Genomic DNA, 12,546 nt, shown 5'->3' on the forward strand with positions numbered 1-12,546 from the left:
GGAAGGGGTTCAGGAGCAGGGCAAATGGGCGAGTCTTGGGCCCCTCCCAGCTGGGGCGGGGAGCTGCTCTGCAGCCAGCTGTGGGGGGCGGCGCTGGCACGTAACAATGCCGGCAGCGGGGGGGGGGGGGGTCACAAGGGCCCGAGTCTGACGCCGGGGGGGGGGGATCCGCCTGGCTCCGCTCACGCAGCATGGCCTGTCTCAGCAGGAGGTGCGTGCAAAGGCAGAAGGGCTTTGTCCTGGACGGGGTGGCGGTGGACACACTCGCCCGCAGCTACGCGCACATCCTGCCCAAGCTGTGGTCTGCCCTGCCCCCCTACAACGCCCAGCTGGACGCCCACGCCGCCAGCTACTTCGCATCCCCCGCGGTCAAGTCCCTGCTGAAGAGCACGGAGCAGGTACAAGCGCCCAGGGGCTGCGGGGAACCAGCCGCCCCGCCTGCGCGCTCCTGGCCGGGTGGGACCCGCAGCTGTGGCTTGGCTTGGTATTGGAAAGGGGCAGCTGCTTTGGGGTGCTGGGTGGCTCCATGCAGACAGGAGCTGTGAGCTCCATAGGGGTGGTTCTTTGGGGAGATCAGATGGTTCCTTTCTTTAAAGGGCACGTTCACACTGTTCTTTTGAAATCACTCCCCTTATTTAGCAATAACAAGGCAAATCGTCTCGCTACCCAGCCCGTTATTTCGAAATGGTAACGCCTGCGTGTGAAGAGGAATAATCTTCCTTCCAAATAGTTATTTTGGGAGTTGTTCTTTCGAAACAGCCTGGCTGTGTAGACGAAACCAAAAAGAAGCAGGTGCGTCTACACGGCTCCCCAAACGCGAAAGAAGAGACACAATTGGTGCGATGCGAATTGCCTGTCATTTCGATTGTGTCTTGAAATAGCTTATTTCGAAATGTGGCATGTCTACACGGTTCCACATTTTGAAATGACGCGCTATTTCGAGACATCCCTTAACCCTCGTGGAATGAAGGTTACAGGGAGGCCGAAATAGCATGCCCGTTATTTCGAAAAATATTTTAAAAAAATTCCAAATAACGGGCACGTTTCAAAGACACGGGGTAGCTATTTGGGGATACCTGCGGTATCCTGAAATAGCCCCGCTATCTGAACGTACCCGAAGAGACTCCACTGTCCCCATTTGCCCTGCGGATTGGCAAATTCCTAATTTAACTTCTGAATGCAAAATTCACTGTCAATGAGTGAGATTCAGGGGTTGTTCTGTTTGTACCATGAGGGGTGGGCCGGGGCAGGAATTCCAAGGCAATACAATTCCCAGGCAATGTACGGGCTTCAGCCAGCCCACGAAAGCTGGTGCCCAAATAAATGTTATCTTTAAGGTGCCATGGGAATAGGATGGTTCTGGGCGACTGCCCTAGGGGCCCTGTGCTTGGGCGGGAGGGGGGGGGGGCGCGAAGCAGAACAGGTCACCTGGTCTCTCTGGGTCCCGCCACAGGATGTGTGGGGGCTGGTGGAGAGATGGTGACTTCCCCCTGCTGCCACCTTGCACCCGCCCTGGTAATCCCCTGGCTTGTGGCACTTGGGGGAGGGGCAAGGAGTGAGCAGGGCTTGGGACCAGGAGCAAAGCCTGAAGTGGGGGGGGGGTTACCTTGGGCCCTGCATCTGGGGTCCCAGGGAAGGTTGCTGCAGGCCTTGTGCCCTCCCAAGGATGACCCTAGCCATAGGACTCCTTGTGGCTTTTGCTGAAACAGACTAACATGGCTAGCCCTCTGACACAAGGCAATACAAATGAATTAACTCGATTATGAGCAAGAAAAGTCCATTTCCTTCCCTGCTCTGATGTCACCGTTTCCTCTGCTTGGATTTCTTTGAGCTCCTTGATGTTTCTGACATCATAATCATTCTTGTGTCCGCTTCAGTGCACTATGATGTCAGAATGAAAACACAGCACATGGTCAAACCAGCAAGTAGGAAAGGGCGAAGGAAAATTGTGGGTTAAAAATTATCCATTTAAAGAGAAAACAGAATCATAGACAGACAGATTGGTCTGGGTCCTGAAAATGATGCACTTGATAAAACATAGGGGGGAGGGATGGCTCAGTGGTTTGAGCATTGGCCTGCTAAACCCAGGGTTGTGAGTTCAATTCTTGTAGAGACCATTTGGGGCAAAAATTTGTCAGGGATGGTTCTTGGTCCTGCTGTGAAGGCAGGGGATTGGACTCAATGATCTTTCAAGGTCCCTTCCAGTTCTAAGAGATAGGCAATCTCCATTAATTTAATTAATGTCCACATTTTGGTAGACCAGGCAGATCATGGCGTGATGGTTTATTACACTATAGTTGTTATAATTCACAGAATCATCGAATCTTAGGGTTGGAAGAGACTTCAGGAGTCATTGAGTCCAGTCCCCTGCTCACAGCTAAATTATCCCAGCCTGGGCTTTGTCAAGCCAGGACTTAAACACCTCTAGGGATGGAGATTCCACCCCATCCTTAGGGAACCCATCCCAGAGCTTCCCCACCCTCCTAGGGAAATCATTTTTCCCAATATCCAACTTAAAACTCCCCCACTGCAACTTTAGACCATTGCTCCTCATTCTGCCATCTGCCACCACTGAGAACAGCCTCTCTCCAGCCTCTTTGGAACCTCCCTTCAGATAGTTGAAGGCTGCTCTCCAATCCCCCTTCACTCTTCTCTTCTGGAGACTTAATAAGCCCAAATCCCTCAGCCTCTCCTCATAGGTCATGTGCTCCAGCCCCCGAATCATTTTTGGTGCCATAGAATCATAGGATCATAGAACACTAGAACTGGAAGGGACCTCGAGATGTCATCAAGTCCAGTCCCCTGCCCTCACGGCAGGTCCCAGCACCATCTAGACCATCCCTGATAGATGTCTGTTTAACCTGCTCTTCAATATCTTGAGAGATGGAGATTCCACAACCCTCCTAGGCAATTTATTCCAGTGTTTAACCCCCCAGACAGGAAGTTTTTCCTAATGTCCAACCTAAACCTCCCTGGCTGCAGTATAAGCCCATTGCTTCTTGTCCTATCCTCAGAGGCCAAGGAGAACAATTTTTCACCCTCCTCCATGTGACACCCTTTTAGACTTGAAAAGTGCTCTAATGTCTCCTCTCAGTCTTCTCCTTTCCAAACGAAACAGGCCCAATTCTTTCAGTCTTCCTTCATAGGTCATATTTTCTAGACTTTTAATCATTCTTGCTGCTCTTCTCTGGACCTTCTCCAATTTCTCCACATCTTTCTTGAAATATGGGGCCCAGAATTGGACACAATACTCTAATTGAGACCTAATCAGCGCAGAGTAGAGTGGAAGAATGACTTCTCCTGTCTTGCTGACAACACTCCTGTTAATGCAGCTCAGAATCATGCTTGCTTTTTTTGCAACAGTGTCACACTATTGACTCATATTTAGCACGTGATCCACCATGACCCCTAGATCCCTTTCTGCAGTGTTCCTTCCTAGGTAGTCGCTTCCCATTCTGTGCGAGAGAAACAGATTGTTCCTTCCTAAGTGGAGTATTTTCCATTTGTCCTTATTAAACTTCATCCTATGTACCTCAGACCATTTCTCCAGTTTGTCCAGATCATTTTGAATTCTGACCCTACCCTCCAAAGCACTGGCAACCCCTCCCAGCTTGGTATCATCTTCAAACTTAATAAGAGTTCTCTCTATGCCAAAATCTAAATCAGTGTTTCTTAAATGTTTTAAGACTGAGGAACGCTAAAAAATATTTTTTTTTATGAGGAACACCAAGGATTTTTTGTTGGGGGGGTGGGGGGGAAGCCGGAGAGGGGAAGTTACTGAGCAAAAAAAAAAAAAGTTGCCTGCCCCTTTACGGGTGGCCATCTTGAACTCTGTTGTTCTCTGTGGCACACCCCTGACTGCCTTGTGGCACACTGGTGTGCCACAGAACACAGTTTAAAAAAAACGGATCTAAATCACTGATGAAGATATTGAACAGAACTGGTCCCAAAACAGACCCCTGTGTTCTCCATGTGTAAGAATTATAGCTCCGTCTAACTTTAAAGCCCAATGGGTGGGTGTGGGAAAGGGAGAATCTCTAAATACCAATGATTTCATGGTTGCTTATTCAGCTGAGATCTTTTCTTGGTTGCTTAATATGAGATCCGTTTAACAAAATAATTATTTGTGATTTTTGTTTTTTGCTCAAAAAGTGAATGATTGTTGCAGTCTGACTCTGTGACATTTATTTTTTAAATGAAAAATATACAGGAAGGCCGCTATAGCCACACACGATCAATTTGCCGATGTTGTCCTCTTGCTAGCTGTGTTTTTTGTGCTCCCCAAGTCAGGGTGAGAGAGCAAGAGATACAATGCTCATTCATATTCTTTTCAGCTAACTGTAATCCCATTTCTTCTCCACTCACTGTTTAAAATCTCACTGATGCTTCATGGGAAACTTTTGAAATAATAACCTTGAGCATTTGCATCGGTTTATTAAGCCCTGACTCTGCAAACAGCATGCCTTGCGTTAAGAGCTGAACAAATAGAAGATTCTTGGTCATAGTGGATAAGTGCCTAAGTGAGGAATGAAGTTTGTTAGTGGGCTCTTCAATCCAGCAGATAAAGATACAGCAAGATCATATGGATGGGACCTTAAGGAGGGGGCGGGAGACGATCACGGTGGTCCCTTCTGGCTTTAGAATCTGTGAACATAATAGCCAAGGTGTCTTTCACTGCGCTGCATACAATGACCAACCCTGTTGGTGCTTAGTAAATACCGTAAGCCTGGGTCCTCCCTGGAGATCTGTTCACACAGACACCCAAATCCATGATGTTGGGCTCCATACTTGCACTGGGGTCTGAGCTAGAAGATCTGGCTGCAGACTTAGGACATCTTGCAAAGAGCTCTGCCAATGTTAGTTAGTTAATGCACAACCTGGTGCCAGATTTAAGTCACCGGAATGATATCGGCAATGAATCTAGCAGAGGGAGATCTCTGGAGGTAGCTGCTAGTAGTTTCTGGATTTCACCTCGTTAACTGTTATTGATTAAAGATTCAACTAAAGTGCAATAGCCTGCACTTGGGACAGGAGAGTCCCAAGCATTGTTACAGGGTGGGGACCAACTGGCTAAGTAACAGTTCATGGAAAAGGACCTGGGGATTCCAGTGGATGGGAAGCTGGTTGAGTCAACAGTGTGCCCTGGTAGCCAAGAAGGCTAATGGCATAGTGGGGTGCATTAGGAGGAACAGATCCAGAGAAGTGATTATTCCTCTTTATTCGGCCCTAGTGAGGCCACATCTGGAGTAGTGTGTCCAGTTCTGGGCCCCCCACTATAGAAAGGATGTGGACACATTGGAAAGGGTCCAGTAGAGGGCAACCAAAATGATTCAGGGGCTGGAGCACATGACCTATGAGGAGAGACTGAGGGATTTGGGCTTGTTTAGTCTGCAGAAGAGAAGAGCGAGGGGGGATTTGAGAGCAGCCTTCAACTTCTGAAGGGAGGTTCCAGAGAGGATGGAGAGAGGCTGTTCTCAGTGGTGACGCACGGCAGAACAAGGAACAATGGTCTCAAATTACAGTGGGGGAGCTCTAGGTTGGATATTAGGAAAAACTATTTCCCGAGGCGGGTGGGGAAGCCCTGGCATGGGTTCCCTAAGGACGGGGTGGAATCTCCATCCCTAGAGGTTTTGAAGTCCCGGCTTGACAAAGCCCTGGCTGGGTTAATTGAGTTGGGATTGGTCCTGCTTTGGGCAGGGGGCTGGACTTGATGACTCCTGAGATCTCTGCCAGCCCTAGAATTCTCTGATTCTAAGATTGCATTGCTTGTGTTGCTGGAACGATAAACATCTTGCTTTCACGCACCCTGGATTTGTGACACGGGCGCATGCCCAGGGCTATTTCTAAATGCAGGGCATTGTCTCACTTTGGTAGCAGCCACCTGTGTGTCTTTAGAGCCAGAAGAACATTAGGTAACAGGATGCTAGACCCTGCTCCGGTGCTACTGAAGTCAATGGGAACTTTTGCCATTGACGTCATCTTCAGATTTAGGGATGAGCCACAACCTGGCTTTGCTCTGAGGTTTTCTTCTTTCTCTGACTCATGCCAGCACCGAGGCGGCACGTCGAGGGACGGCTGGGTAGTGGACTATTTCCACATCTATGGACCACAGCAGCGGTACTTGAACAGGAGAAACTGGGCAGGTGCAGGTAAGATTCCTTTCCGTAAGCTCTTCTCCAAGCATCAGTGTGGGTATGGATCACCTAGTAGGCTAAGAATCACGGGATTTTAAAAGAGTGATAAATACTGCGTTCTTTTGTTTAACGTGCTTTCTGGTTTCATAGCAATTGGGGGCAAAGAGGTCACCTTAGCCAGCTTTTCTCCTCACGCATAAGGCTAGAAATGTAATGTATTTTTGAAAGGCAAGCTGAGATTTTCATTTTCACGTGATTCCAGGAGCTGGGACTTTACACCACCCCGAATGACAAAATTGTAAGAGCAGGCAATGCCACATTCTGCAGCGTCGCCTGGCAGAAATTTAGGACAGGACTTGCCCACGGTCGCCCAGCCACAGAGCTGGGACTAGAACCCAAATCTTGCAAGTCCCAGCCTGTTACAGTAACCACTAGGTGACACTGCTTCTGCGGCATTAGTAATGTTGGGAGACCTACCCCTCACCTGACTCAGCCAGCAGAGCGTACAGGGGGTCATAAAACATTCCCAAGGGGGTGGCAGAGAATACCCCAGGTGCAGGTCCTGCTTGGGGCATTCGTAGATGGAACTAATCTGGTCCCCACCCCACATGTTTTGGGTCTTCAGGCTGCCCAAGTAGGTGCTCAGCATCTGGAAAACACAACGCTGACTTCCCCCTCGTTCCTCTGAGCTGCACTTCCGCAGCCCAAAGTCCTTTCTCACACCGGCCACGTCTACACTAGGAAACTATTTCAAAATTAATACATTTGACTTAACTCCGGATTTAACAAATTCAAACTAGCATGTTCACACTACGGGGAAGCCTCGAAATTAGTCCAGGCAGGCTCCGTTAATGTGAACGTGCTACCTTGGACTTAGAGCCTCAGGAAGCACTGGGGAGTAATTAGTCTGAATTACTCTGGGGAGTAATCATTTCAAAATAGTGGCACTGGAGCGGAATTAGTGTTACTCTGGCTGAAAAGCAGGAGTACAGCTTTTGAGTTAAGTGGCCCGTTACTTCAAAATAACAGGCTTGGTAGTGTGGACACTCCACTTATAAATTTGACCTTGGGGGAGTTATTTCGAAATAAAGTCCTAGTATGGGCCAGGGTCAAGCCAACATGTTGGTCACATTGTCACCAGTAGCCACCAGCTTGGGCCCACCAGGACTTCCAGTTGCTAACAGCGCTGGTCTGGGATTAATACTAAGTTTCTGTAGCATCGACAGATCTCGTGAGCTTGTGTGTAGCTTGCACACCCGTCCAAGGTCTCCGCGGGGCTTGGGTGAGCAGCTGGATGGAGGAGATCTGGAAAGGGAGTTTATATAAAGACAGATGGGGCCAACTCTCTTCCATGCAGGCCACTCTTCTGAGCAGGTGGGTGGCCACTACAACTTCCTGGCGGACGTGAAACCCATGAAGAGCTACAACGGGCGTTTCGGCTACCGTCGCAACACGCCGGACCTGCGGATCAATTCGTCCTGCTTCGGCGAAGTCACTGTGTTCCCGCTGCACTGATACCAAACGGGCTGCTTCTCACATGCCCAACGCCAGTCTCGCTGGGCGCCATGGAGACCTGGAGATGCTGATTAGGAGTAAGAAATGAGAGCTAAAATAAAATATTGTTCTCACTTGTTCTATTTTAGCAGCTTGTTGTTACGGGTGATTTATTTGCCTAGGATACGCACTGGAGACGCAGCATCTGGGCTCCTGCTTTTACCAGCTGTTTTGAATCTAGGCTGACTGATGCCAGATGATACTGCAGGCAATTAGATCATGCATGGGCTTCCCATGTGTTCAGAAGAGAAGGGATAGAGAATGAGACAGAATATTTTCTTGCCTCTATACATCCACGGTACGCCCACACCTTAAATACCGCGTACAGATGTGGTCGCCTCATTTGAAAAAAGATCTCTTGGCATGGGAAAAGGTTTAGAAAAGAGCAACAAAAATGATTAGAAGCTTGGAATGGGTCTCATATGAAGAGAGATTAAAAAGAATGGGATTTTTCAACTTAGAAAAGAGGGGACTATGATAGAGGTCTATAAAATCATGACAGGTACGGAGAAAGTGAATAAGAAAAGTTATTGACTTGTTCCCATCACATAAGAACTAGGGGTCAGCCAATGAAATGAACAGGTAGCAGGTTTAAAATAAACGAAAGGAAGGTTTTTTTTTTTTTTAAATGCAGAGCAGTGTCATCCTGTGGAACTCCTTGCCAGAGGATGCGGTGAAGGCTAGAACTTGAACAGGGTTAAAAAAAGAGCTAGATAGATTCATGGAGGTTAGTTCCATCAATGGCTTTTAGCCAGGCTGGGTAGGAATGGTGACCCCGGCCTCTGTTTGTCAGACGCTGGAAATGGATGACAGGAGAGGGATCACATGATGGTTCCCTCTTCTGTTCACTCCCTTTTGGGCACCTGGCACTGGCCACTGTCGGCCGACAGGACACTGGGCGAGATGGACCTTTGTTCTGACCCAGTCTGGCCGTTCTGATGTTCTAGTCTGTTTGGATCCACAGGGATGAACCTGCCTGAAATACAAGGTGCTTTGTTCTCTGTCTATAGAAGAGCCTAGATCTTCACATACACAGAGCATTACAGGAGGAGAAAATGGGGAAAGATAGTTCCTATGTGGCCTGGTGGGTGGCAAGTGGAGAGCTGATACAAGCTTGTGTAGTACTGAGAAGCAGCAGTTAATATTTGTATAGTACCCAGAGAGATGAAGGTAAGGTCCCTACTTGGAGGATCCTTTGAGTAGTTGCCGCATGATTGTTGAGTTATTTTGGTTTGGGGTTGTTTGCTCACTATCATTCCCTTTGACCAGCACATGCAATGACCTTGCAGGTTTTTGAGTGGCTGCCTCAATGGAGTACAGGTTGAACTTCTCTAGTCCGGCACTCTCTGGTCTGACAGCGTCTGTGAAGCATGATTTTAGTTAGATGGATGTCCACCTATCGTAGATGTGGCCAAGTTTTGTACGGTCCCATAAAGTGTGTTTACAGCCACTAGTCCTGGCTCTCAGTGTTTTGTGCTGTTATTTAGCTCTAATTTACCCCTAACGCTACATCTACTCAGCAACGTTATTCCGAAATAACAAAGAGCTTGTCTATGCAGCAAGCCGTTATTATGAAATAACAGCAATCTGGAGGACTTCTTGCCCTGGCTCCTGTAACCCTTATTTCATGAGGAGTAAGGGAAGTCAAAGGAAGAGTGTTCTTCCTTTGGCTTCCTGCCCTGTAGACAGCGCCAAAAGCTGATTGAAGCTATTTCAACTTCAGCGACGCAATTGACATAGCTGAAGTTGTACAGACTAATTCAACTTTGGCCCTACAGTGAAGATGTGCCCTAAATGTCTTCTAAGAGCCCAGCAAGCAGTGGAAGTGTGGGTCCTGTTGCCAGACAATACTGTCCTCCTGTGGTTTGGCAAGTTCTCTGGTTCGGCACTGGTCAGATCCTGAGGTTGCCGGACTAGAGAGGTTCACTAGAGGGGATAACGCAGGCCCTGGCAATCAGGATGATGTAGCCTCACTTGGGGTTCCACTGACTCCGAAGCTACCCTGAGACAGGGGCTGCTGTAATCTAGATTCCCCAGAGGTTCTGAATTGTGTGATGGGTGTTTCAAAGCTGGGCAAGGCCCGACGAGGCGATTCCCTGCATTATAGATGCCCTGGCTTTTTGTATAGCATGAACACAAGGCCAGGGGTTATTTGGGTCTTGTCTACGCCAGCATTTTTGGGGCAGGGAAATCTCCCACCCTTCCACTCTCACCACTGGTGTAGGCATTTTGGCCCTCTGAGACCTGAAGTTTGGTGGAAGTAAAACAGCCCTCGCTGCTAATCAGAGAGGGGAAGCTCTGTCTGGCAGCCAGGGTCAGAGCTAGTCACCTCTTTGGCCCTGCGTCTGCAGCTCCGGCAGATTGAGCAGAACAGTGCAGACAGAACAGTGCCGACAGAGGCATGTAAATTAGACATACCGACACAATCAATGAAGCAAAGATTTAAATATCCCCCACTTCATTAGAATAAAAATGACCACCGTGTTGTGCCAGCTCAGCTGTTTGTCCGCACAAACCGGCAGTCAAGACGGGGATCGGTTGACAAGGAAAGCTTTTGTGGATCGATCCTGTATACCTCATTTCACGAGGCATAAGGGATCGGTTGGCAAAGGCTTTCCTTGTCGACTAATCCCCATCTTGACTGCCGGGTTGTGCTGACAAACAGCTGAGCCGGCACAACACGGTGGTCATTTTTATTCTAATGAAGCGGGGGATATTTAAATCCCTGCTTCATTGATTGTGTCGGTATGTCTAATTTACATGCCTCTGTTGGCAGAGTCATGTAGCCTAGACATACCCAGAGCTACAGGCTCAGGGGCTGGTATAATAAAGGGAGCTGCAAGAACTGAGCCTCCAATTGACTGGGTAAATTTCACCCAGTCAGCGCTTCATGGAGTGGCTGCTCTTACTTTTTCTTACATTGCTGTGAGGCCTCCGTGAAGGCCGGGCACCCCTACAAAACCATGGGCGTGCCATCTCCTGCCCTCAAGGAACTTGCAGTCTAATTATTATTTTGGAATAAGCTATTCTGGAATAGTTATTTTGAAATAGCACGTCTACACTGCAGGGAAGCCTCAAAATTAGTCCGAGGCAGGCTCCTCTAATGTAGACGTGCGAGCGTGATTTACAGCCACAGGAGGAATAACTTTGAATGGCTTTGGTGAGAGGCTATTTAGAGATAGCAGAAGTGGAGTGTCTACACGGGGCTTATTTCGTAATAGCTATAAGAAGAGGTGTTATTCTTCGTAGAATGAGGTTTTCAAAAGTCGGAATAAGCCGTCTGTTATTTTGAAATTATTTCAAAATAATGGAATTGCTGTGTAGACACTTGCATAGTTATTTCGGAAGAATGGCCGTTACTCCGAAATAACTTTGCTGTGTAGACACACTTTAAGAAAGCAACCGATGTGGGAAGGAGAAGGGTGTTCTAACTTGACGGCTACGTCTACACTGGCATGATTTTCCGAAAATGCTTTTAACGGAAAAGTTTTCCGTTAAAAGCATTTTTGGAAAAATTGCGTCTAGATTGGCAGGATGTTTCCGCAAAAGTACTTTTTGCGGAAAAGCGTCCGTGGCCAATCTAGACGCGGTTTTCCGCAAAAAAGCCCCGATCGCCATTTTCGCGATCGGGGCTTTTTTGCGGAAAACAGTACTATGCTGTCTACACTGGCCCTTTTGCGCAAAAGTCTTTCGGAAAAAGACTTTTGCCCGAACGGGAGCAGCATAGTATTTCCGGAAAAGCACTGATGATTTTACATGAGATCGTCAGTGCTTTTCCGGAAATTCAAGCGGCCAGTGTAGACAGCTGGCAAGTTTTTCCGCAAAATCATCTGATTTTTTGCAGAAAAACTTGCCAGTCTAGACACAGCTGACATGTTTTATGATCTATACCAGGGGTTCTCAAACTTTGTGATACCGCAACCCCCCTCTAAGTTGCTCGTGACCTCCCGGGGGGCCGGGACCCCCAGTTTGTGAAATGCGGATCTATACTATTATTAAAAAGAGAGGTGTCCATCACAGAGCATGTGAGGAGATGTGAGAAGTTTGTACGGGGAGGCAAGTCGCCAGTCCCACTTTCAGCCCTGCCCCCTGCAGCGAGGCCGTGTCCCTACCATAGGGAGGGGTGGAGGAGCAGCAGCAGGCTCCTGTATGGGGAGGGGAAGAAAGTGCTTGCCCCATCATCCCCGGAGCAGTGGGGAGGGAAGAAATTGCACGGCCACCACCACCACGTGCCCCGTGAGCAGCAGGGAGGGAAAAGGCCATACAAGAGAGTCATTGTATTTGCGGAAGAACACTGACAATCTGGGAGCAGTGGGGAGAGAGGAGGCCAGGTGTACATCTACCGTCACAATGGGGTGGGTAATGCTAGTATTCATAATTGTAGTGCTCATCTGCCTTTGCTTTACGCTGTTTGGCTCCTGACACTCTGCTCCACTAAACTCCTTTTTCATCCACCCCTCCATCTGCATTTCTCTGCCGTAAGGTTACTTGAGGGGCTTTGTGTGCATGTGCTGTATAACTGTCGGTATGTTCTGCCCCAGAAATAGCTGCATTTCCATCAGTCCAGTTGCTACAGAAGTAGGGACAGTGATGCAATTTTGGGTGAAGGATTGTTGGAGACGGGTGTTTTACCAGCTTGTTATGTAGTTTGGGGTGTGCTGGCCAAGCACAAGCCATTGAAAAGAAGAGTTTTTTTGACGTTACTGGTTTAAAGAAACCGAATGAAAACTAATTATAGTTTGTGTGTGTATTATGAGAAATAATTACAGGTGCAGCAAGTATGAGAAATAGCCACAGGCATGATGAATATAATAATCCTATTTTGGGTAGTGATGAACAATGTGACACAACCGGAATC

At 48.1% G+C, this 12,546-nt stretch overlaps 1 protein-coding gene across 1 annotated transcript; it reads left to right on the forward strand.

The window, feature by feature from the left end:
* Window positions 1–138: 138 nt before the first annotated feature.
* SPMAP1 (sperm microtubule associated protein 1) lies at window positions 139–7,779 on the forward strand. Its single transcript, XM_075911260.1, has 3 exons — window positions 139–398; window positions 6,050–6,149; window positions 7,492–7,779. The coding sequence occupies exons 1-3, from the start codon at window positions 192–194 to the stop codon at window positions 7,647–7,649; spliced, it is 465 nt and encodes a 154-aa protein (XP_075767375.1). The 5' UTR covers window positions 139–191; the 3' UTR covers window positions 7,650–7,779.
* The last annotated feature ends 4,767 nt before the right edge of the window (window positions 7,780–12,546 follow it).

The sequence above is a fragment of the Pelodiscus sinensis genome, chromosome 29, assembly GCF_049634645.1.
Source record: "Pelodiscus sinensis isolate JC-2024 chromosome 29, ASM4963464v1, whole genome shotgun sequence".
NCBI classification, from domain to species: Eukaryota; Metazoa; Chordata; order Testudines; family Trionychidae; genus Pelodiscus; species Pelodiscus sinensis.

Bases quoted from the DNA above. Each gene is read 5' to 3' on its own strand.
- SPMAP1 (XM_075911260.1), top strand. From the start codon at position 192: ATGGCCTGTCTCAGCAGGAGGTGCGTGCAAAGGCAGAAGGGCTTTGTC. The intron at 399-6,049 runs GTACAAGCGCCC...GACTCATGCCAG, and splicing joins TGCTGAAGAGCACGGAGCAG to CACCGAGGCGGCACGTCGAG. The intron at 6,150-7,491 runs GTAAGATTCCTT...TCTTCCATGCAG, and splicing joins GAGAAACTGGGCAGGTGCAG to GCCACTCTTCTGAGCAGGTG.